Source organism: Adiantum capillus-veneris, chromosome 16 (assembly GCF_014529385.1).
Source record: "Adiantum capillus-veneris isolate H3 chromosome 16, ASM1452938v2, whole genome shotgun sequence".
Lineage (NCBI taxonomy): Eukaryota > Viridiplantae > Streptophyta > Polypodiopsida > Polypodiales > Pteridaceae > Adiantum > Adiantum capillus-veneris.
The window spans coordinates 107816448-107841005 of record NC_140946.1 but is presented as its reverse complement, the minus strand read 5'-3'; the positions used below and the strand labels follow the sequence as shown (position 1 = coordinate 107841005).

Below are 24558 nucleotides of genomic sequence, written 5' to 3'. Positions count from 1 at the left end.
TTCGAGATGCTTCGAGGGCTTTGGCCTTCATACAACAATTTGACATAGCTTTCTCTCGAGGGCATTACTCAGAGCACTCCAAGATTCGGAGGGCTACCTCTTTCTTCAAGGGAAATGCTCGAACATAGTGGTCCACCCTTCTATTAAACAAGGAAGCTCCGGTTAAATGGTTGAAATTCAAAAGGCTTTTTATTTCTTCGTGGCTGAATCGGGAGTACGAACGAGATATACGAACTGCTTGGAATCATCTACGGATGACCAAGGGGGATTCTATGGAAGCGTATTGCGAGAGATTTTGGAGCTCTTTTCAACCAGCTTCTTCATTTAAGAAGATCTTGTTTAAAGAACAAATTGAGCGGTTTTGCTGCAGACTTCCTACAGAGCTCCGAGATCACTGCTTAGAACAAAAGTCAAACTCTATTCAAGAATTGATGGGTCATGCGAAACGGGGTTTTGCCATACATTTAGGCAATCTGACTTACCCCATTGATGAGATCTTGACTCAGAGAACCCAACAGCCTTCTAATAATAAAAGTAGAAAGAAAAAGAGCCCCCAAGAAAAGAAAGATAAGGATTCACAACCCCAGCTCACTTCTCGGGAGAGGGCCAACTACATCAAAGAGGGGAAGTGTTTTGGATGCGGGGAACATGGGCACGTCTCCGCGGAGTGCCCTAAAAAGGCACAGCAAGAACAAAATGAAGACAGGCCAGAGAGTTCGAGAGCAGCTGAGGAACATGGACGAAAAGGCAAGATGAAAGCAGGACTGGTTCCAGATTGCATGGGTACTGACCCAAGCACGATTGATGAGAGTACAGAACTTTGCCGAGTCTGGGGCAAAGTGAAAGATCAAGAAGCCCTTATTTTCTTTGATGGAGGAGCCAAGGCCAACTTCATTTCACCTGAATTGGTGGCGCAGCTCGAGATTACACCCGAGCGGATAGGACCACAAGCAGAGGCATTTCTAGTGGCACCCAGCAGGGATGTGGCCATTACACCTGTCATTGGCAAACTTCGGTTGCATTGTCAGGGGTATTTGGGGCACGAGGACTTCTACATAATGCCCTTGGAAGGTTGTGATGTCCTCCTGGGAGTCCCTTGGTACCATAAGAACAACGCCGTGGTCGATTATCAAGCGAAGAAAGCGACATTGACTACTGAAAAGGGCCAAAACATTGTAGTTGATGTGAAACTCAAGGGCGAGTCTGTCCCTATTGTATCGGCTTCGGCCGTTTCGAAATTAACGAAATCCGGTCTGTTTGTTTACTCGATCTTTTTGAAAGAGTTGAATGATGAACATAGGGCAAATATGTCTGAACTTGATGAAGAACGCCAAGATTTTCTCCACACTCATGCTGATTGCTTTTCAGAGGGCCTCCCACGCGAGTTGCCACCAGCTCGTCCTGAGGATCATACCATTGATCTGATACCTGGAAGCACACCACCGAACCGGCCACCTTACCGTGTGAGCCGAGCCCAGAATGAAGAGATTATGAACCAAGTGAAAGACCTCTTGGAAAAGGGTCTTATCCAATCAAGTACTTCACCATACTGCTCTCCGATGTTGTTGGTTTTGAAGAAAGACGGATCTTGGAGAATGTGCATTGATTATAGAGCTCTCAATAAAATCACCATCAAAACGGATTTCCGATTCAGAGGATCAATGATATTCTTGACCGACTACAAGGATCCTCTTGTTTTAGCAGGATCAATTTGAAGAGCGGATATCATCAAATCCAAATGGCGCCGACAGATGTCTACAAGACAGCTTTTCAGACGAGCTTCGGTTTATATAAATTTTTGGTGATGCATTTTGGCCTTACCAATGCTCCAGCGACCTTTAACCGAATGATGGACGGGATTTTCAGAGAGTACAGATCTTTTGTTGACACTTCCTTTAACCGAATGATGGACAGGATTTTCAGAGAGTACAGATCTTTTATTAACACTTTCTTTAATGACATTATAGTCTTCTCCAAGGATGAGGTAGTACATAGAGAACATCTGCTACGGGTCTTTCAAGCATTGCGAGATCACAAGTTGGTGATCAATGCAAAGAAGAGTGAATTTTTCTTATTAGAGATACATTTTTTCGGACACATCGTCTAAGCAGCAGCAGGAGTGCAAATGGACCCGGTCAAGATTGAGACTATACGTGATTGGCCCGATTTGAAGAAGGTCCATGAACTTAGAAGCTTCTTGGGCTTATGTTCTTACTACCGGCAGTTCATTAGAAAGTTTGCAGAGGTTGCTTCCCCTTTGCATATCATGACACAGAAAGGACTCCCTTTCTCGTGGGGACCCATAGAGGTGACTGCCTTTCAGACTTTGAAAGAGAAATTGACTACTGGACCAGTTTTGACTTTGCCGGATTTGCAAAAGTCTTTCGAAGTATATTGTGATGCTTGTGGTCGTTGTCTGGATGCGGTCTTAATGCAAGAAGGCCATGTCATTGCCTATGAGAGCCGATTCTTTTCAAGGCTTGAATTGACACCATAGGTATATGAGAAAGAGCTTTTGGGAGTTATCCATGCTCTTACTCAGTGACGACGTTACCTACTCGGAGCCGATTTTACGGTCTTCATTGATCATCAGAGTTTACGCTGCTATCGGAAAAGCAGATGCGGTGGGCTAACATCTTGTCACGTTTTCACTTCCAAATTGTCCATGTGCAAGGACAGAAGAACTTGGTGGCAGATGCTTTGTCCCGGAAGCCGTTGGTCTTGGCTATTTCTGCGATTCATCATAGAAGCTTCGAGGACATGGTCGATCAGTACGCCACACATCCAGATTTTGCAAATGTATTCAGTCGAATACAAAATGGGCAGGTAGTAGCGGGATATTCCATTCGGGATGGCTACTTGATGAAGAAAACAATGTTGTGCGTTACACAGCCGTTGAGGGAAAAGGTTCTAACCGAATGCCACTGTCCACCATTTACGGGTCACCACGGCATTGATACCACCTTGCAAGGTGTGGAGCGATACTTCTTTTGGCCGAGACTCGAGAGGACGTGGATGATTTTGTACGCAGTTGCTTGGTATGCCAGAAGGTCAAGTTTGACAGGCATAAAGCAAAGGGATAGTTACAACCTTTAACCATTCCCACCCGCCCCTCGAAAAGTATTGCTATGGATTTCATTTTTTATCTCCCGAAGACACAGAGTGGGCACGATGGTATCTGGACTGTAATTGACAGATTTAGCAAGCAAGCTCATTTCATTCCAATGAAGAAAACAGTCAAGCCGGATCATTTAGCGAGACTGTTCATTGCCCAAATATTCAGATTATGCCACAAGACAGGCACCACGTGCCAATAGAAAAGAACAGACTGAACAAACTTTTAGCACTTCAATAACAACTGAACTGAGAGAGAGAGAGAGAGAGAGAGAGAGAGAGAGAGAGAGAGAGAGAACACGTGACACGAAGTGGCGGAATTCCACCCCAGAGAGTATTGGCCCCAAACCTTGGCACCCCTTTCGGTATTTCTTTATATTGAGAGAGAGAGAGAGAGAGAGAGAGAGAGAGAGAGAGAGAGAGAGAACACGTGACACGGAGTGGCGGAATTCCACCCCAGAGAGTATTGGCCCCAAACCTTGGCACCCCTTTCGGTATTTCTTTATATTGCATCAACACTGTACAAGCCAATACTCTAGACTCTGCACCTTCTCCAAGACGCATGCCAGAGAATGAGCCATAACCTCACATTTAAAGGCCCTTGGCCTAAAAAGCAATTTACATGAAAAGCCTTCAAATTCAAAAGTATCTGGTCCAAAAGCAATGCCCAAAAAGCTGTCAGCATAAATCACGGAATTTCGTACAGCAATCAGCGCAAAACGCAAAAATCCGTACAGCCTACCACGTCATCATGTCAACGCAATTTCCGAAATTTGACCGTACGACTGCCACGTCATCAATATTGGCGCAAGTCTTTCTTTGTGTATGTGTCGGTCCTGCTTTATTTTAATCCTTTATGTCACTTGGGGCCCCATCGGATAGGTCCCCATAAGTTGGTAGGACTTCTTCTTCTGTTGCTTGTTCTTCTTAGGGTTTAGGCCCCTCGACCGGCATCTGCAAGTTGGATCCCTTCTCCAGAGCTTTGACACGTCAGCAGTTTGTGACATTTCCCCTTCTTGAAAGAGAGTAATCGTTCACGATTACAACATATCTGCAAAACAACTCAAGTTAGCCCAAAAATTTCCGAGGGTATTCCGAAGGACATTCCGAGGGACAATCAATTTGCTCTTTTTGTTAAAGAGTTAGCTTCTCCTTTCGGCTCTTTTGATCAAGGAGTTAGCTTCTCCTTTCGTCCAGATCGGAACTCTTGATATTCCGGCGTAGTAAAATTAGCCATCACACCCAGACCGTACTGATCTTCCACGGGTGTCTTGATGCACTAAAATTACATACCCATGCAATCTCATCCAATTAGGATATTCAGTGGTTGGCACATCACAATGCAACACAAACGCTCACATATGCATGTTACAAGACATAGAAACATAAAGCCGCCGATGAACACTCCTCCCGCATAACCTAACAAGGTCCGGGCCGGGAGATATTCAACGACTCCCTCATCACTCCCCCCGCATAACCTAAAAAGATCCGGGCCGGGAGATATAGAGGCCTTTTAAAACCAAACGCCCCCCAGACCGCAGCCTGCATCATTTGGAGGTGCTGAGAGTAACCACTGCTCAGACTTCTTAATACTCCTCCCGCATAACCATCCAAGTCCGGGCCGGGAGTCATAACAACAATACTCCCCCTGTAAATAACAACAAGGGTCCGGGCCGTGAGTAAAAACAACACTTTTCAATCATTCAATACTCCCCCCGCAAATAACCACAAGGATCCAGGCCATGAGTATGAACAAGCATTCTCAAACATCATTTCTCACTACTCCACCTGGGAGTAAAATCACCAATCATTGAAACCAGTATTAAAACCGGAGTCAAACAATTCAAATCGGCACCAAGACAGGTTCAAAACAGATACCATCCATTTCAAACAAATTCCAAACAGAATCACCAAACAAGTTCTCAAACAGATTTCAAACTTACAAAGCAATCTCGACATCCGTCGAGCTCGAAAAGTCGGTTGACTTTCCATCCTGAAACCTGCACCAAAAAATTAGGGTTAAGTTCATTCCATAGGGTTGTAGCGGAGCATAGCATGGTCCATCGGTTCTTGGACAAACAGCGCTTCTTTGACGGCGATGGTAGTCCCAAGATAGCAATCTGTGACACGTCAGCAGTTTGTGACAGATTACATGGCATGCCTGAGACAATTGTCTCTGACAGAGATCCCCGATTCACGAGTTTGTTTTGGAAGGCTATTTGGGAGAACATTGGCACACGGTTGCAACTCTCATCATCTTTCCATCCGTAGACAGATGGGCAATCTGAGATTGCAAAATCAGTCGTACTGGATTGATTAAAGTCTTACATTTCGGATCAGAAGACTCAATGGGAAAAGTTTTTGCCGTTGGTGGAATTTGCCTACAATAACACGATTCACTCTTTGACGGGATAGGCGCCATTTGAAATTATTGAAGGTGCTACAAAGGTTCTACCCTTCCTAAGCACAAAAGATAAGATTTTTGAAGCCGACCAGTACACGAGGGACTTGGACACTGCTTTTGCCAAGGTCCGGGAGGCTTTAGAGAAATCTCAAGAAAGACACAAGAAGGCAGCAGATCGACACCGTCGCAATTTGAAATTAAAGGAAGACGATTGGATGCTCTTACGTTTTGAGAAGGCACGCTTGAGAAAGAAAAAAGGAAAGGAGCAGCTTTTTCCAAAGCTTAGCATGAGATACTATGGACCTTTCCAGATAAAAGAAAAGATAAATGATGTCTCCTTTAGACTGAAGCTGCCCGATACTTGGAGAATTCACAATGCTTTTCATGTGAGTCTCTTGAAGCCTTTTAAAGGCGATGTGCTCGATGATGGGGAGCCAGATGAGCAACCCGAAGTGGAGCAAAGCGAGGAGATACTCGTTCTAGAACAAATACTGGCACATAAAGATAGAAAGATTAAAGGTAAGTGATGAGGCGGTTCTTGGTTAAAGTCAAGAACTATTCCTCATTGGATGCAAAGTGGATGGAGGAGGAGGACCTCGCAAACACTCCTCAGATTGTGGAACTTTACCTTGAAGCATTCGGTTTAGCATACTCTACTCCGGTAGAACCCCAATTTTCAGCATGGGTGAATCTAGTGCAACGGGTTTGCACAAGAGGGGAGTCACTCCGCTCCTTTGTCAACACATTGCCCCGATATTTTGATATAGAGTCACTGATGTCCCTTTGGGTTTCAGGGATATTGATGAGCTGACAGTATTCTGCAGTATGACTTTATGAACTGGAATTCCCGATAATGAAAATGATACTGATTGATTTGTACTTGACTTGTTTAAGTGCAGGAACTGATAGACAAAATGACTGCAACATTTCGGTCTCATAAATCTCTATAGACATGATTGCAATATGGATTAGTTAATCGGGCATCTGTGAGGTCCCGACTTGATCTAGATGCGATTGCTAAATACGTTGCCGATTAATCATGGTCTGAGATTTGGAATGATTTTTTAATGTGATTTGTCATGTGATGTCAAGTGATGTCTTGTGATGTGAGTGTCGATTGGTACAGGTGCTAGATGTGTTGCTCCTAGTGCGTCGGTACTAACAGTTAGTGTTTGCTAAGACAGTTTATGGCCACTGTCTGTTTTGCAAGCATAATCGAGGGCGATTACAATGCTTTCAAGAGGGGTGTATGTCACAAACTAGTGACGTGGCATACCCGGACACACTCACACAGGTTGGCAGCAGGGTACAAGCCCGCAAAACACGGCGACACGCTACGTAGTAGTACCGTACGGCTGCTCTATAAAATCCACTAACAAGCCATACGAAAATCTCGCTTTTTGCGCTGACTGCCTGACGTGGCAGAGCGTAAGGATTTCCGAAAAATACGTTGACTGAATTGGCAGCCTTTGGGCTCAGTTGCTTTATTTTTTAGAAGCTTTTTGTAAGGTGCAGCGGAATGAATGTTGTATTTTCTCAAGATTAGTGATCTTTATTGCTCAAGGTTCCTTTTAGTTCTTAGGGAAAGAGAGAGCTTTCCGTCTTATGGAGAGTGCTATGATCACGAACAAAGTGAGTGGATTGTGCGTGCAAGTGAATGAGACTGAGAGAAGGAGAGAGAAGAGATACGACACCCGAGAGGTTGTAAAACCCTCCTCCGAAGGCCCCACTCTTGTCGGCGAGAGTGGTCTACTTTGATTGCACAAAGGTGTACAATGCGTATGCAATGGACTGATGCAACTTGGACTATGCCGATGGCAACGACGGTGATGACGACGGCAACTTGATGGCTGAAATCTGAGATCTTCTAACTGCTGAATTTCGGGACTGTTTCGGTGGCTGAAAATGACTGTTTTGGCTGCGTTTTTACGGCTGAAAATGGGGGAACATCTGCAACCAATCTGGGGGCTGATCTGCTACCGTGTTCTAGGCTGAAATCACTGTGTATTTGCTGTAGATTAGGGCTGGAAACAAAACGCTGGGCTTTGGGGCTGATGAATTGCAAGGGGTAGCTAGCGTTAGTAGAAGCCTGCTGCTGCTGCCGCTAAAGGGTAAAAACGCCAAGCACTGGAGGATGATGGCAATGGCTACTGGACATGGAAACGCCAAGGATGAGGGAAGGATGGCGATGGTCTAATGCTGAGGGGGGTACTGCTGAGATGTTGCTTGTTGAGCGGGAAGCTCCTGCTGCCTCTTCTGCCAGAAAGTGCTAACTTGGGTTTGCTTATATATTAACTTAGCAAAATTGCCCTACCTACTTTTGTTGGAAAGTCACTTAAAAATAATAAGTGAAAATAACCAAAAATAGGAAAATAGGCTAAATGCACTGGAAAATTCCCCTAACTGAATCTGATGGATTCTGAAGGGAATACTAATAATCATGTTGTGTGCAACCAGAGGATATGCATCTATGCTAAGTGACCGGGCATGCACGGTCTACGAATACTCACAAAAGTGCCAGATCACTGCTAAATCTATATTGACTGGATTGATTGAACCCTGATCATGCTGTAGCTTGTCCACGGACACATAGGGTGATTCTTGGTGATTGATCGAATCTACAACGAGGTTAGCTTCGCTAGAAAAAGCATCCACTAACACATCATCCTTGTAAACAATCACATCTTCTTCATGCAACTCATCATGCTTGTGAGAAATCACATCGTGATCATGCAAATCATCATGCTTGTCATTGTCATCCAAATCATTATGCAAATCATTGGCATCCAAATCATCATGCTTATCATTGTCATTCAACTCATCATGCAAATCATTATCAATCAATTCATCATGCTTCTCATCATCATGCAAATCATTGTGCTTATCATTGTCGTTCAAAACATCATCATGCTTCATACAATCATGCAAATCCTGTGTATCATGCGATGGAGAAGAAGAGACTGAGAGAGTCTCCTTTTCCCGAATCTCTTGCATCGGTGCCTGCACTTGAGAAAAGAGTCGTAGCATCTCTTGCAGTCGTGCTTTGTTCTCGCGATAAAATTCTGCTTGTCTTGCTTGGTTCTCTGCATGTCTGCGTTCCATTTCTGCTTTTCTTTCTTTGAATTCATGATCCAATTTGGCTTGTCGTTCTTTGGCTTCCAAGCGTGCTTGCTCACGCTCACGCGCTATGGTTGCCATTCTTGCGGCATTTCTTGCTTTGCGTTCTAAATTCTGTTCCATAAACAACAGCTCCAACTCCTCCATTGGAGTTAATGCAATCGGTGTCGTAGATGGGGAAGGTTCGGAAAAACCTCCTAGTGGGGAAAATTCTTCTTCGCCTCTCTCATGCTCATCACCTCCAAGCGAAGTATCCATTCCGCTTCGAGTGATGATCATTCTGAAGTCATGGGTTCTTGTAGGTTATTGTGGGTTCTTAAGTTCACGAGGAACTTGGGTTCTTGGGGGTCTTGGGTTCTTAAGTTATTGAGGTTCTTGAGGTTTTATTTCGCTTGCAAACCGCGTTTGAGAAGGATCTTCTCTTCACCCGAGTTCTACTCTTTTCTGCGGGCGCACCCCTTGGCAGCCTTGCGCTCACACCAAGGTTGCTTTTTCCCACCTCACGTCGATTGGCCGGCCGCTAAGTACACGGTCCGCTCTCAATGAGTGAAAAGAGACACAAGGGGAGGCTGGACAAGCCCTTCTTTCTTGGGATTCCTGTCACTCTTCAACAAAATACGATTAGGAATCGCCACGCCCACGTAAACTTGGGTTCGTGCGACCACAACAAGCAAAACAAAATCTTGTGGTTCTTTCCTTGAGTAATGTAGAACACTTCCAAAGCTCTGATACCAATGTAAGGTGCAGCGGAATGAATGTTGTATTTTCTCAAGATTAGTGATCTTTATTGCTCAAGGTTCCTTTTAGTTCTTAGGGAAAGAGAGAGCTTTCCGTCTTATGGAGAGTGCTATGATCACGAACAAAGTGAGTGGATTGTGCGTGCAAGTGAATGAGACTGAGAGAAGGAGAGAGAAGAGATAACGACACCCGAGAGGTTGTAAAACCCTCCTCCGAAGGCCCCACTCTCGTCGGCGAGAGTGGTCTACTTTGATTGCACAAAGGTGTACAATGCGTATGCAATGGACTGATGCAACTTGGACTATGCCGATGACGACGACGGTGATGACGACGGCGACTTGATGGCTGAAATCTGAGATCTTCTAACTGCTGAATTTCGGGACTGTTTCGGTGGCTGAAAATGACTGTTTTGGCTGCGTTTTTATGGCTGAAAATGGGGGAACATCTGCAACCAATCTGGGGGCTGATCTGCTACCGTGTTCTAGGCTGAAATCACTGTGTATCTGCTGTAGATTACGGCTGGAAACAAAACACTGGCTGAATCTGTCTCTTGCCAAAAACGCCAGGCAATTCTGGGTCAGAAAACCAAAAACGTTGGGCTTTGGGGCTGATGAATTGCAAGGGATAGCTAGCGTTAGTAGAAGCCTGCTGCTGCTGCCGCTAAAGGGTAAAAACGCCAAGCACTGGAGGATGATGGCGATGGCTACTGGACATGGAAACGCCAGGGATGAGGGAAGGATGGCGATGGTCTAATGTTGAGGGGGGGTACTGCTGAGAAGTTGTCTGTTGAGCGGGAAGCTCCTGCTGCATCTTCTACCAGAAAGTGCTAACTTGAGTTTGCTTATATATTAACTTAGCAAAATTGCCCTACCTACTTTTGTTGGAAAGTCACTTAAAAATAATAAGTGAAAATAACCAAAAATAGGAAAATAGGCTAAATGCACTGGAAAATTCCCCTAACTGAATCTGATGGATTCTGAAGGGAATACTGATGATCATGCTGTGTGTAACCAGAGGATATGCATCTATGCTAAGTGACTGGGCATGCACGGTCTACGAATAGACTCACAAAAGTGCCAGATCACTCCTAAATCTATACTGACTGGATTGACTGAACAATGATCATGCTGTAGCTTGTCTACGGACACGTAGGGTTGGATGTGTCACGTGACACTTTTGGATTGCTGCTTTTGGGACTTTGCTTTTGGGCATCCCTTGTACCAATAAGTAAGTGGGTTAGGCCCTCACTTTTCAGAGCATCTGGACGCAGAGTCTGAGAGTGAGCACCTACCCACTCTCTTGTACTTTGAACATTGATTAATACAAAAAGATATACCGAAAGGGGGATCAGTCTTTGGGACCAATATCTCTAGGCACGGAACTACGTCGGGCCGTGTGGACTCAAGTGTGAATTATGAACTGTTTTGAAGTGAATCTCTGTTGTGTCGCGGTAGAATCTTTACTTGGGGTGTCCAAGTTTGTTACACTTAGACTCATCCAACTCAATGTTTACAAGCTTTCGCATAAGATGCACTTGATTCACAGGAGTTGTGTTCTCATACGTATCTGTCAATTTCTTCCAGATAGCATAAGCAGTGTCAAGATGCTTAATGTCCATGAGCGCATCATCAGACACCGCCATCTTGATGTAAGCAATTGCTTTCTTGTTAAGCCTAGCCCAATCTTCATCTAAAAAAGCTGCATAATTCACTTCCAAAAGTGCATCGTCGCAATCTTTCAAGAACAAGATTCCCTACATTCTATCTTTCCACAAGTCGAAGCCAGAGCCGTCAAACCTTTTGATTTCAAGGTGAGACTTTGACTCACTGCTTGTAGACGCATTAGAGGCCATTTCGGTGCAAAAAGACTCAAAAAATCAAAGCTGTAATTTTATGACAGCAGGCTGAAAACTGAGATTTTAGCCTCTTACAAGCTCAATACTCAATGTAGAAGACCAAGAGATGGTAACAGAGTGTTACCGGCACTTTACCACAAGTGTATAGCATTAAAGAAGGATGAATTTCAGGAGTAAAAGCTAAAATTTCAGCACACAAATAAGAAATACAATCCTTGCATGAATACTCCCACTTCAACAGTATAACCAAAATGCATATGCGTCAACCTCAAATCTGCAAATGGATTAAAAGCTGCTGCAAAATGTATTTTCAGCAATACATCAACTCAATGGCAAGTATCCCGCATATAATTTACATAAATGTGCGCATCCATAAGCTTTCCGATGCGTATAAGCTTGCATATTCAAGTAATTTCTTGAAAAACTCAAGAATAAACCTCAAATTCTCTGCTCAGATTGTTCACGAATTGCAATACATGCACAAATGTCTACAAAGTAGTGAAATTTCAGCAAAAGCCCCAAATTTTGACGGTCTAATTTCTAAAATTTCTGCAAATTTCAACAATTTCAGCAAAAACCCCAATTTTTCCTCAACCTGTAAGTGCAATTTCCACTTGTAAAGCATCAAAATGCAATGAAATTGCTGAAATTTCAGCCACCCGTAAAATCCCCCTTTTTGTTGTGATCGATTTCACTTGCACTCTCATAGTCTCAAAGCTTCCTCAAGAAGCTGGGGGCTGTAGTGAGAGGAGAGAGAAAGAGCATATGGCTGAAAATCGTAGAGAGAGGGAGGATTGTATCGAAGAGAGAGAAAATGACTGCTGCTGCTTCCCGACGCGGAGACGTGCACGAAGCTGAGCTTTAATAGGTAGCGCTGAGATTTTCTGCAAACTATCGTGAGAGAGAGAGAGAGAGAGTACGCAGAGTTGGGCGTGTGCTATTCGGCACACCTTTCAATATTATGTTTTATTGATATTTGGGTACAAGTATGAGGGTCACTTTAAGTGACCCTAGGGGTGGTTCACACCCAAGGAAAGAAATATGTACAAGGGTGGCCAAAGGGCCTTTAGACCCAACACACAGGATGTCCATTTATATGCAGCTTCGAACTTGTTATTTTCAGCAGATGGTTTTAAGTGGCTTAAAAATGAATGGTCACTTGAAAGAAGACATGACCCTAGGTTAGTGAGGTCGTTTAAAATTGAAGGTCAGAGTGGTGTGCCGCAGCAGAGCAAGACTCATGTTTTTGGAGAAACCCATTGCTCTCTCTCTCTTAGCGGTCCATCACCAACCTTGTGCATACATGGCTCTCGAGGAACATATTTCCTCGAAGCTAATCATCTCCTCTTCTCACCCATCGAGCTATCCCAGCGGGACGAGCCAGATGCCTTTCGCTACGAGGATCCTCAAATCACCGGAAATGCATACATAGGCAGAATAGGATTATCATTGATCGACATCGAGCACGACCTGTCAGGCTTCTCAGCATGAAGGACATTGACACCCCACAACAGAGACCAATGCTTGATCACCTTGAGCCTCTACCCCCTTACCTCCCGTGTATTGATGTATATGATATGATAGTCTCTAGCTCTGCAAATGCAATGAAGACAAGAACTGGCTCGTGATCTGGTGGTCACCTCGACTCGGATCTAGAACACTTGCAATGCCAAACACATGAACAAGGCACATGTGGAGGAGAGATCACTGAGGTAGAAAGAGACAAGACATTTGCGAGAGAGAGAGAGAGAGAGGGGGGGGGGGGGAAAGGCTCTCCATGCTGATAACAATCTGCTCATCCAAGTGACCAAGGGTGTTCCAGCATAGAACTGACATGCCAACTGGATAGACTCAAGGTGCACACAACTGAGACTGAAACATATACTACCAACTGCTCATGCACATGAGACCACTAACATGACGACAACATGGGTTCCCAACCCTAAAGGGCTCCTCCTCCTAAGACTGAAACTGATACTGCCAATTGCTCCTGCACATGAGACCACTAACGTGACGACAACATGGGTTCCCAACCCTAAAGTGCTCCTCCTCTTGACACCAACCCAGATCTGGATAGAGAGATCGGCATCCCTCAAGCTAGCCATTGCATGGCTGCCCTCTAGATGGCGGAGCATCTCTCCTCTCCTAGACCTGCACCATCGAAGGGGTGCTCTGCATCTGACTGAGATCGCAGACATGAGAGTGTCCTGAGGAGAAAACGCAAGGCTGGTCTGCTTCCCACACTCGCGCATGCAGCCCTCTGCATAGGCCAGAAAACTCCAAGGCTGCCAGCCAAAAACACAGGCGTGGCTGGCTGCCGGCTGCCCCAAAAACACACGCATGGGAGGCTGCCCACCGGCCGCTGGCCTCAAAGGGCTGAACTGCATGCCATGAGGCGACCCCCCCATGCCCAGATATAGGGCCTACCTCCATCTTCCCGACCCAGCCTTTATGCTCCATGACCAAGTAAATAGGTGGAAAATCAGAGGGACATGGGAAGAGGGCACCAGATGCTTGGGGGAAAAAATAGGGGAGACTGGGATAAAATATTCCAGGCCTCCAGGAACCTATCAAGCCATGGAACAAAGCCAAAACCCGAGCTAAACATGGCTAAACACAACCAGACATGAGAAACCTACCCCACACTGACCGGGCACAGCCACAAAACAACCCTCACTCCGTAACACCTGTCACTCAGAGAAACAAGGACTAACTATATGAATCCAGAGAGATGCCTGAACTCTAACACCCCCTCTCAGCTCCTAGAAAGGAAGTCGGACTAGACAACTTTGAAATCCCACGATTTCTAAAATGATGCTAAAATGTCACTTATTAATAAGTTGACGAACTACTAATAAGAGGTGATTCACATGCAGATAAATACCTAGGCTGGGTACTAATGCAACTGTAATAAAAGGCTCCCCAATGCCTACACATAGCAAACACTGCTATGCTCATGTGCAATGAGAGGGTATGCAACTAATCTAAAGTGCCTCGACATGCAGGTCTTGCATACAGGCTCACAAGGGTGCCAGAACACTTCCTACGCTGTCCTAAACCCTAGAAGTTGGAGTTAGCTTGTCCACATGCACATAGGGTTAGAGATGTGCACATGACAGCGGTTCTTTGGTTCTTCGTCATCGGACAGTTGATTTCTCAGTAGCCTTGGTTGTCTGCATTCTTTGGACTTCCCGTCGCAGCTTGGAGAATCTGGCATGTGGTATGTGACTGAGGTCCATTCCCTCGCTAGGATTGGAGTTTTCTTCATCTTCTTGGAGTCGGATAGTCAGTGAGACAATGTCCCCTTTGTCGGATTCACTCCTACAACCCATGTGTGTTGCAGAAAAAGGATCGGATCCTTCGTAGGCTCTAATATCACTGTAACAGGCTTGAACACCCAAGAGAGAAATCAATAGCAACACACAAATAGAAACTGAACTTGAACAAAGAGATAGAAGAGGAGAGTCGACACGAAGCAGCCAAGTTATGTTTCCTGATGCATTGGCCGCAAAGATTGGCACCTCTTTCGGTATTTCTTTCTCTATTGCTTGTTCACAAAAGTTTAATTGTCGAGGGTCTCCTTCTGCGCGATGCTCCCAAGCTTATTTATAGAAGAAGGTGCCCTGGCCACGTATTCAAAGGTACAAGGGCCCAACAGCTAGGTGCCCCAAAAGATCACTGACGAAAAGCTACATGCTAAAATCTGGTACCCCAAAACTGTCTCCGCGTTTTTCGACCATCCGTACAGCCTTTCACGTTTCCACTCTTGCCAAGTCAACTCTTTACGTTTTTGTTGGTTGGCGGGCCTTTTAATGGCCCTAGGGGAGGTCATTAGGGCCCATACGCCCCACGTCATACCACTTGTGGAACAGATGCCCTGGGCTTTTCTTTCTAGAATTACACAGACACAAACATGCCTTATTGACAAAGTTCGCCCCTTGAGTGGGACTCATCATTTTTCAAGATAAGAGACTCTATTGAGAAAACTAGGCAAGAAACCTATTAATTCCAAGGCAGCACGCCTTCAAAGAGACTCGTCATTTCTCACGACATGGGACTCTATTGGACAAAGCTATTAAGACTAGTAGATGTTGATGCCTTCACCCCTTGCGTCGACGAAATATTTACCATTGCCATATCCAGACCATTCTTTAGAGGCATAGAGTAGCTCCTACGATGTTCCTAACAGAGGAAGAGATTGATTCCATGGAGTTTATGTAATGGGGATCCATAATGATAGCCTACTCAGGAGATCCACCAGCTTGGCTGTATTTCTGCACTTATTAATATATGCAAGGTTAGCTTCTTCTTTTTTTTCTTAGTTATTGTTCCAGCTTGGCACTTGCTTGTATACATTTTCAGGAAAAGATTGAAGTCTTTTGTATAGGGCATTTGGATCGTATGACGATGATTACATCATCTGGTCTCGTAGGTCTTTAAGACCTTTTGCAGACGTAAACAAACATCTCTCTCTCTCTCTCTCTCTCTCTCTCTCGCAGGACTGCACCTGAGGAAGAGTGAGAAAAATTAAGCCAATGTTCCGTATTTTTCCTTTGGCAGAGAAGGCCATATCTGCACTCCGGCATCGGTTTAGCTTGTGAAGATGAAGCGGCCATCGCTCGCACGCGCAGGAAGCTACTTGTTGGCCTGCTTAGAGCCGAGTCCCCCAATGATATATAATATTGAATTTGGAAGGGTACATGGTCACACAGCTCAAACTAGTCTTGCTTGGTGGGCCTCGCTATATAACATCTATAGATATAGAATACAGTAGCACATATGAAAATTGACATGTAACATATGAAAGAAGAAGCAGCAGTGTGTGAAAAGCATATACACATTTGAAAAATGCTACGTTTTTTTTGTGATGAAAAAACCAATGTATTTGTTGTGAATTTTGCGAATGTGTTATGGGAACAATAATTGAGGAAAGACAGAGAAATCGGTGTTTGGTTTTTGTTTTTTTTTTTAATGAGAGGATTTAAAATTGATTTAAATGTGAAACAATAGAGATTGATATGAGTTTTTTAATAATGAATGAACAAGACTACTTGATAGGAATTTTGCGAATGGTTTTTGTGCATAATAATTGAGAAGAAAGAGAGAAAAAGGATGTTGTGTTAGCAGACAAGAAATCAGATTTCATTGCGACGTACACGATAGTGACAAGGATAATTTAGATCTTTCTGTTTTGTTTCAAGAACATGTATTTCTTGCAGTGAGGGGGATGAGCTCGAAGAATATTATATCCAAATGAACTTGTACTACCATGTGTGCCGATGAATGTTTTTTCTAGTATACGTGCTACATGTAAATTCTTGGAGACGGAAAGTATGTCAAAAATAAAGTTTTCTTCGAATGGTTGGTAGCGAACGTCGGATCGCATTTTTGAAGGTGGTTGTCGAGTGTGCTCTGCCTTTCGTCTTTCAAAATTGTTTGTGACACCTACGTACTTTCGTCTGTTTTGGCGGCATGTGATGGAGTAGACGGTGTATTCAATGTCCGTTGTTTTTTGCTCGGTTGATTGTCGTGCTCGAGAAGCAGAACTTGAGTCTTGTTGTCCTGTTCTGCACAGCAAAAGCAGGAAAGAAAGAAATAGGATTATTGCAAGATTGCAAGCTGGAACTTGAGAATAATAGACTATATAATCGAGCGGGATATTTCTTGAATTTTTTTCATGGTGGTGTCACCTATGGATGGGTTGTCGATGTTGATGAAAGCGTGTGGATAGTCACTTCCAAAGCGTGCTTTTTAAACATCCTTGTTGTGTTGCCACGTCAACTTTTGCTCTGTAATTGATGGTGGCTCATCATTGCACTGTTTCTTGAAGCTTGCGAAGATCTCACTTGCGTCATTGTTCGTTGTATCTAAGAGGTCCTCAAGCGCGACATCGTAACCATAGTGCAACATCTCAAGAATGTAGGGCTTTATTGGTGTCTTCAATTGAAGCAAACGATTACCGTCCTCAACTGTCATAAGATTCTCGGGCACGTCAATCTCTATAGATAGTTTGCAAATGATCTCTTTCATTAGACCTAGAAAAAAAGAGTATTAGAAGGGACAAACAAAATGTTTTTCCCTTTTAAAAAAGCATGTTTTTTTACTGTTTATTGTAGACAGCAAAGCAATGAGAATAAGAAAAAGATAAAATTGCATGTGTGTAGAGTTAACCTGTTGCTCTTTTGATACCCATGCTCTTGTTTTGTTCGAGCTGCTTTACAGATCTGTCTATTAACAATCGCAATTCAGCATAGTTTGCAAAACCCTTGATGTAAGTGTCCGGGCGACAACCTGTCAGGTTAAGCAAGTGCATTTGCCTCTCTGTTGGATACTGACATGGTTCGATTTGGGGGTTTTTCTTTGAGGCAATGTTTTGCTTGAAAAGGGCAACGAGTCTCTGCAAGGTTATACAAAAGCGATCAGTATTTTGTGTGCATTGGAGGAACATAATGTGATATGTTTTATAGAGCAGTATACCTTTGAATTGCTCATTTTATTCTCTTCGTTATCTATGTTGCCTGCAATGGTGACATGGTTAGAGTTCATACTGGAAAAACCAATAGTAGAATTGTGCAGAACCGCTGAGAAAGTGTTCATAAGAATCGAGACAAAAGTAGAGCGCAAGATAATGCTACAAAGAGTGGAGTGCAAGTTAATGACAGTTTTGAACGATCAACATGGAAGAACTCTTGAGACATCAGTTATATATTTAGATTATTTGTTGCACAAATGCTGGAAAACAAAGTCATATGAAAATTTTATGAACTCTTAGAGTACATGATCAAGTAGCCACCAAAACTTTCCTAATGAGTTCCGTGTATAATATGAAGTGGAACAGGGCGAAATATATCAGGAGTCGGTAGATTGAGAATTCGGAGATTTCGACGATCTGTGATTCGCGATAAAATGACATGTGCAAGCCCCAGTGCAAATGCATCTCTGAAGATAAGAAGAACTTTGGTAGAAATTGTTGCACCTTGTGTCTTGTGTCCAGTCATGGCGTACGCAAGTGTCAAGGGGAATGTGGATTTGTGAAACCATGTGCCATTGACTGCAGTTTGTTTATGCTTTGTTCGACGAAGTGCCATCTTTTTACTGGTACAATGAATCAGAACAACGATACATGTAAGTTGATCTTCGTTGTTATGCGTTATGGCGTCAACAGTACATGTTGCACCATTTGTTGCACCGATTGTTAAGTCGATGTTTTCAGTGATCATGCAACGAGCCCCAATTGCGATCGAGTCCAGCTCGTTGAACTTAGGGTCTAGGAGCCATTGCTGAAGTACATTTATATTACCCGCGTTCGTCTTCAGGTCAACTTTTGTAATGTCAGTTTGATTGTACAACTTATTCAAGGCAAGGTTGCTGTAGTGTTGGACGTCTGATCTATGAGTGCAAATTATTGTAGTGGAGTCGTTGATGTAGTCATGAACATGTGATTCGTCTATAATGCATGCTCCCAAGGTACAATTGATCTCATCTGTGGTGGTTGGTCTTCTTTCACGAACAATGGTCAAGAATTGGAGGAGTTCAGGGTCCGTTGCATGTCGTATTGAGCATGACATCTTGTAGAAAGCTGCATGCAGCCAGTGTATCGAGCTTGTGATATGGCATGCTTCACAAAGGTCCCATGCGTGATTACAAACTGGGGGCAACTGTGCAAGGTCACCAAGCAAGAGAATACATTTTTTGTTGAAGGGATCTATCAATGTACCGCTTGTTACATTGACAATCTGTCTTACAATAAGATCAAAAGTGGTCCATGTTAACATAGACAACTTGTCTATGATTATAATATCTGCTTCTTTTGTATCCAAATATCGTTCGTCGATCTGGTGAATAGAGAGGGGATATTGTTGATTCCTTGTTGGTATCTTGAACTGATAATGGACTGTAGATGCAATGCTGCTAAGTCTTGTTGCTGCAGCTCCGATCGATGCAGCAAGTATGACACTCATGTTTCGTCTGACATACTCATATGTCAAATATATGATAAGATGTGTTTTTCCGCTCCCTGGTGTCCCCGTGATGACATGCAAGCCGTTCTTGGCCTTCAATGATTTGTTGTATATATTTAACTGTTCTGTTGTGAGTTCTGAGTTATTGACAGTAGGGAACTCCTTCAATATAGCTAGTGACTTTACTCGATGGTGGTGCATGTCTAGGTCATTATTTGTTGAAGGTGTAATTGTTTCATTTGCTCTTCGCAGTGCAGTTTTTTGAAGTATCATATGGACAAGCTGATCGATTTGTTCATTGACTAGCATGTTTCTTTGCGTGTACTCTATAATGTACATCTCCAAGTTCTCATTGCTTTGGATCAGATCCCTTTCCTGACACTCTACGAAGTAAGAGCCCATTGTATTATTAGCTGATAGAAGATCTGTCTCTCTTTGGAAGCATACATGACGCAGCAAGATGTTATAAAAGAAGGCTTCTGTGTGATGTCCTGGATGGTATTCTGTGAACCTGACCAATCTTTTCTGATGTTTAATGGCATTGCCATAGTTGTCCAGCAAAGGTGTAGATTGTGCACTTTGCCGATATTTTTCGACAATGTGTTTTTTGTGGTACTCAAAGAATGTCAAGGTTTCAAGGGGTGGTTGGTCTAGCACAATACAAATCAACAGGGTGCATCACAACATTGTGTGATTTGGACATGATATGTTGTCTGAGTTTTGGAGGCGATGAATCTATGTAGAATACAACATCGCTTTTTGTTATGATTGGAATCTGTAAGCAGTTCAAAGCAACTTCTGTTGGCAGAAATTGGCTTAGTCAGAAGAGCAACAGCTATCAGTTGCAGTTTAATCTTGTTGATCCTTCTAAACCCAATTTTGTGGCTGCTTCTGTAGATATGTTCAATGGCCCAATATCCTCAGTCTTCATTGTGTACTTGAGTAGATAATACGACAAAGATGAATTTGTGACACATTGGATATTCATATGAGCGCCCCAAAGTAGAAGAACAGTCGAATGGTACGGAACTACATTTTGATCATCATGGGTTGGCCGCTGCTAGATCCACTTCAAGGAATGGGAATCTAGAGATGGACAAGGATTTGGTTGAATGTCGTATGGAAATCCGTATTTGCATTTGCCATTGTGGTTGTGGACGTGACATGCATCACGACATACGTGCATTTGTTTCTTAAGGACGAGTTCACGAAGTGTGCTTGCATGCATTTCATCAGCAAGTGAAATAGGAATATGAGCAGAAATCTATGATGCTGTTTACTCGATGTCATTCTCATCCACCCATAGGATGACATGGACATAAAGGGATCCTCTGTTTTGGATCTCATACCGTATAAGGTGGTGATGAATTCGGCCCAGGATCTGGCTTCCTTGTAAGATATAGTGATTCATGAACTGTTTTAATCGATTGTGAAAGAGCAATGCATATTCAACTAGACAATCTTTCCAAGAGAACTCAATGTTGAATGTCTAAGCTATCCTCTCGATTGTACGGATCTCATTCCATTTTGTGGCGGTCACTTCATCAGCTGTGAAAGTAATGAATATGTTTGGCAAACCCCATGCATCAACCATGGTGATCAAATCCTTTAATGAACGTCTATGCCAGGATGGGCTGCCATCAATTGTCGCTGGGAGGTTGAAGCGAAATATGTTCCTTATGGCTTCCTCATCGTTTGCATTCTTGTGTGCTCTTTTGTACTTGTCGATATCTCTTTGCAGAATGGTGGTTGTTGTATTGTTCGCGATCAAAATTGCATGTTTCAGTTGGTACATTAGCAGGAGATATGGCTTGTACAATGTATACAACGAGAATAGGGTGTGGCTTCTCATTCGAATGTGGTCATTGAATTGAATCTGTCCATTGTACTAGCCATGTCCATAAGGAAAGAAGAACGGAAAAAGAGCTGACTCTATTGTGATGTCTTCGAAATATGATATCCGGCTTGGCAAGCCATTGTACATGAAGGAAGCAACACGATTGAGAAGCATATCTCCGTTGCGGAGCTGTATGGAACCAAACTCATGCGTGTTGTATGTGGTATATGCGTGTCGTCTTGATGGCTCAGCCAATGTTTCCAAAATCGAGAAGCTGTTTTCATTCTGGGCTTGCTCCATCAAGTCGAAGGGTTGTACCTCTGAATGACGACGGATCATTTCTCCTAGAACCTCTTTAGATAGTATGCACAACCCTATTCTTTTGTGTGGTCGTTCGGCCGTGCACTTATATCTCTGCAATATGGGATTGTTCTTGACATTGAAAGCCAGGACATCTGAAATGGTTGAGGTGGATAGCTCATGACTTGTTGAGTGTAGACTAGCAGCACTTGACCAGGATATTAGTGGGTTATCTAGCAGTGACCTCCGCTCTAGTGATCCTCGTGCTATTGCATGTGTAGTTTTTGTCACACTGATCGATACATCTATAATGCTAAGTATTTGTGTGTGTATTTGTCGAGCAGAGAGACCGCTCTATGTAGTCAGGTGTATGAATAGCAATATATCTTTGATGGGAATTAGTTGTTTTACAAGAAGTACACGTCGTCCATGAGTATTTGACTTCTGCATGTTCCAAAGCGCTCAACAACAATACTGAAGTGAGTGCAGCAGGACTGTCTATGTCATTTGTCTCACGGCCTCGTTTGTCGTTGTACGTGAGGTTTGTCACCACGCACGAAGGACACTGTTCTAAATTGTGAGCGAGGATGTCACATTGCATGATCCAATCTTTATATAATGGAGTAATTTCAAACCATGACCTAGCATATGGATGGTGAGCTGCTTTCAACTTGGCTGCGGTTCGTTTACTGGCATTGTGACGCTTGGACTGTAACCTTGCAGGCCTTGAGAACTTCATATTGATACCTACTATGGGAGAAATGAGGACAAATATAGTATGGCATCGATTGTTCAGGTGAAAAGTTAAGATGCAAAAAGTGGATTTACGATTGCAATATACTACATGTGTTTACTAATCAAAGAGTTGTATGTATGATTAATATATATAGATGTTGGTCGACATCGATTGTATAGTTATGAAAGCAGTATGCAAGTAAAGCAAACCGAAGGAAGCAATCTAGAAAATTCTAAACAAGCAAGTCGATAAAGAATCAAGGAATTGCAATATGAAATGAAGTGCTCACTGACCTGAAATGTGGTACAGATGTGTTCGGATTGTCCAAGCTACACGCCGATCTTTGGCTCAAGCTACAGGAAAGGAATGTGAATAGTTAAACATTTCATCCTGTAGTGAAGTGCCATAAATTGAAGATGCTAAGTATAAAGTGCACGGCATGCAGAAGTGCCATACATAAGTATGGTGGAGAGTTGGCACTGTGGTCTCTCCAAAAGTTATAAGAAACGGAAGTCGTGCCTTGCCCCGTAGCGTTTATGTGTTGCGCCAAGCAAACGTGTAGTCATGGGCAGTTGGATGGAGATAACGAACCTTGTAGTGTAGTCCAGCTAGAGTTATGCTTGTGCAATCCAAATGTCTAGTGTCATGAGTATATGTTCTCTCTGCAGGACACAAAATACGGATAAGCATAATACAGGGCATGCAAGGAAAAACAAGACAATGTCATCGTTCGGCTCATCGGCATGTTGGAATCGCCCTTTTTTTCCACGGGCCAGACCAACCTACGTCCACCTTACCTTTTGAAATTGCGCCCCCCCATGATGGACAATATGTCAAGTATGTGAAAGGTGAGGCTCGTTTTGACATAAATTGCTCCATCTAGGTTGGTTTTATGATTTTCGTAGAATTTTGGATGCATGTCAACTTGATGCAATGATGAAGGATTTTGTGGACTTGTGGTTCAAAAGTAGAGAATTTCTTGAGATTGGAATAGACATGATGGGCATGAGTTAAGTTCTTTTGCAACTTTTTTTCCATCATGTGAATTGTGGCGTTCTCTTTTGCTTTCATGTCCACCATAACCACCACTGCTTTTGTGTTGTTTTTGTTCTTTCAACTTAGCCTCATGCTCAAGCTCCTTTTTTAATTCTTTAACTTTTTCCTCTATCATCAATGACGAAAAGCTAGAGGAGACGACAGTCTAAATTTTATCTTTCTTTTAGTGGGAAGAACAACAAATGTTTCCTACTTCTCAATGTTTACTTGTTTGGGTGAGGTCGATGATGAACTCTTCTAACACTTGAGAACATCCAATGCTGTCTTTCAGCTCTGTGTAGACCTTTGAAATGAGGGACAATACTCTAAAGCTTTCAACAACACATCATCTAAACTTATTATCATGTACTATCGAACACAACCTGGAATAAAGTGGCTCTAGTAGAGGTGGAGTGATGACAAGGAGGATGTTGTCCGGCTAACGAACTAGTTGCATTAATGTTAAGTATCTCTTGGATGATGTTTTCATGCATTGGAAAACACAAACGATCAAAAAAGAAATACAACGGCATGAACTACATGAGTTATTGACAGTCAATGCAAGCAGATTGATTAAAAAGAGAGACTCATGCAATTACCTTCAGCGTTGGATCAGCACTCTGACTAAACGAGATTTCACCGAACCTGCTGACTTGCAAAATTGCTCCACTGCTGGTGCGGACGTGGCTGCTACGGACTTACGAACTTGCTACACTGATGTTGCGCACGTGCCTGATGCTGTTGCGGACCTTATGGCTGTGAAGTGCTGGAATTGATGTGCGTGCAACGGCTTTATTTACGTGAAGCTTTTTTACGTGGAGCTTTTTACTGTAGCTTTATTTACGTGAAGCTTTTTACGTGGCCATGCGATTTTAGTCGTGGGCAAAGGCTTGGATCATGCCAAGTGGCTACCTGTGCGCTCAAAGCTCCAGAAGAGGACCTTTAGCTCACCAAGTAACAAGAAAGGAAAACTAAAGTTATCAGCATGCACGTTCATCCAGAAAGAAGCTTTCAATTCTTATTGGTTAGTACACTTTGAAGGCCCTAATAACTTCGAAAAAAGTGAACTAATTGCTTCACTAGAATTTAGGGTGTTGTCCCCTTCATACAGAGCTAAAATCAGCAATACCTTGTGTGAAACATAATGAGCAATATTTTCTAAATAGTACAAATCTCACTAGTACTCAACGGGACCCGTCTCTTAACGTGAAGATGTATTGAAAACTCAATCCTTTTGTGTAAGAGTTATCCATTTGGGGAATTGAGGCTACTAATCCTCCTGCAAGCCACCTCAACTGAAAATATGCCATGTGAGTTGAAAAGCTAATAAATGAGATAGAATGCATATGCAAGGGCCATTGTGGCAATACAACCATGTGGTGCAGCCTAGAATGCCATCATCCAGTCATACAATGAGTGTTGGTCATAGTTTCACACAAGCACAATTTTCCACGATTGGAA

At 43.2% G+C, this 24558-nt stretch overlaps 2 protein-coding genes and 1 pseudogene across 4 annotated transcripts in view; all 3 read right to left on the bottom strand.

The window, feature by feature from the left end:
- Positions 1-15945, bottom strand: part of APTX (APRATAXIN-like protein) — a 98732-nt gene extending 82787 nt beyond the window's left edge. Inside the window, exon 1 of one of the 3 annotated variants that reach the window (XM_086485432.1) lies at positions 15736-15945. In XM_086485432.1, the coding sequence (XP_086341558.1) occupies positions 15736-15844 (109 nt within the window). In that variant the 5' untranslated portion in view covers positions 15845-15945. The remainder of the gene's footprint in view (positions 1-15735) is intronic. The other 2 variants (XM_086485430.1, XM_086485431.1) reach the window with 2 other exon arrangements.
- A 459-nt stretch (positions 15946-16404) lies between these two features.
- Positions 16405-17825, bottom strand: LOC147439614 (uncharacterized; annotated as a pseudogene).
- Positions 17826-18031: 206 nt separating this feature from the next.
- Positions 18032-19591, bottom strand: LOC147439613 (uncharacterized). Its single transcript, XM_086484048.1, has 2 exons — positions 18665-19591; positions 18032-18508 (listed from the first exon to the last, which is right to left on the bottom strand). Exons 1-2 carry the CDS (start codon positions 19589-19591, stop codon positions 18032-18034), a joined length of 1404 nt encoding a protein of 467 aa, XP_086340174.1.
- Positions 19592-24558: the final 4967 nt, after the last annotated feature.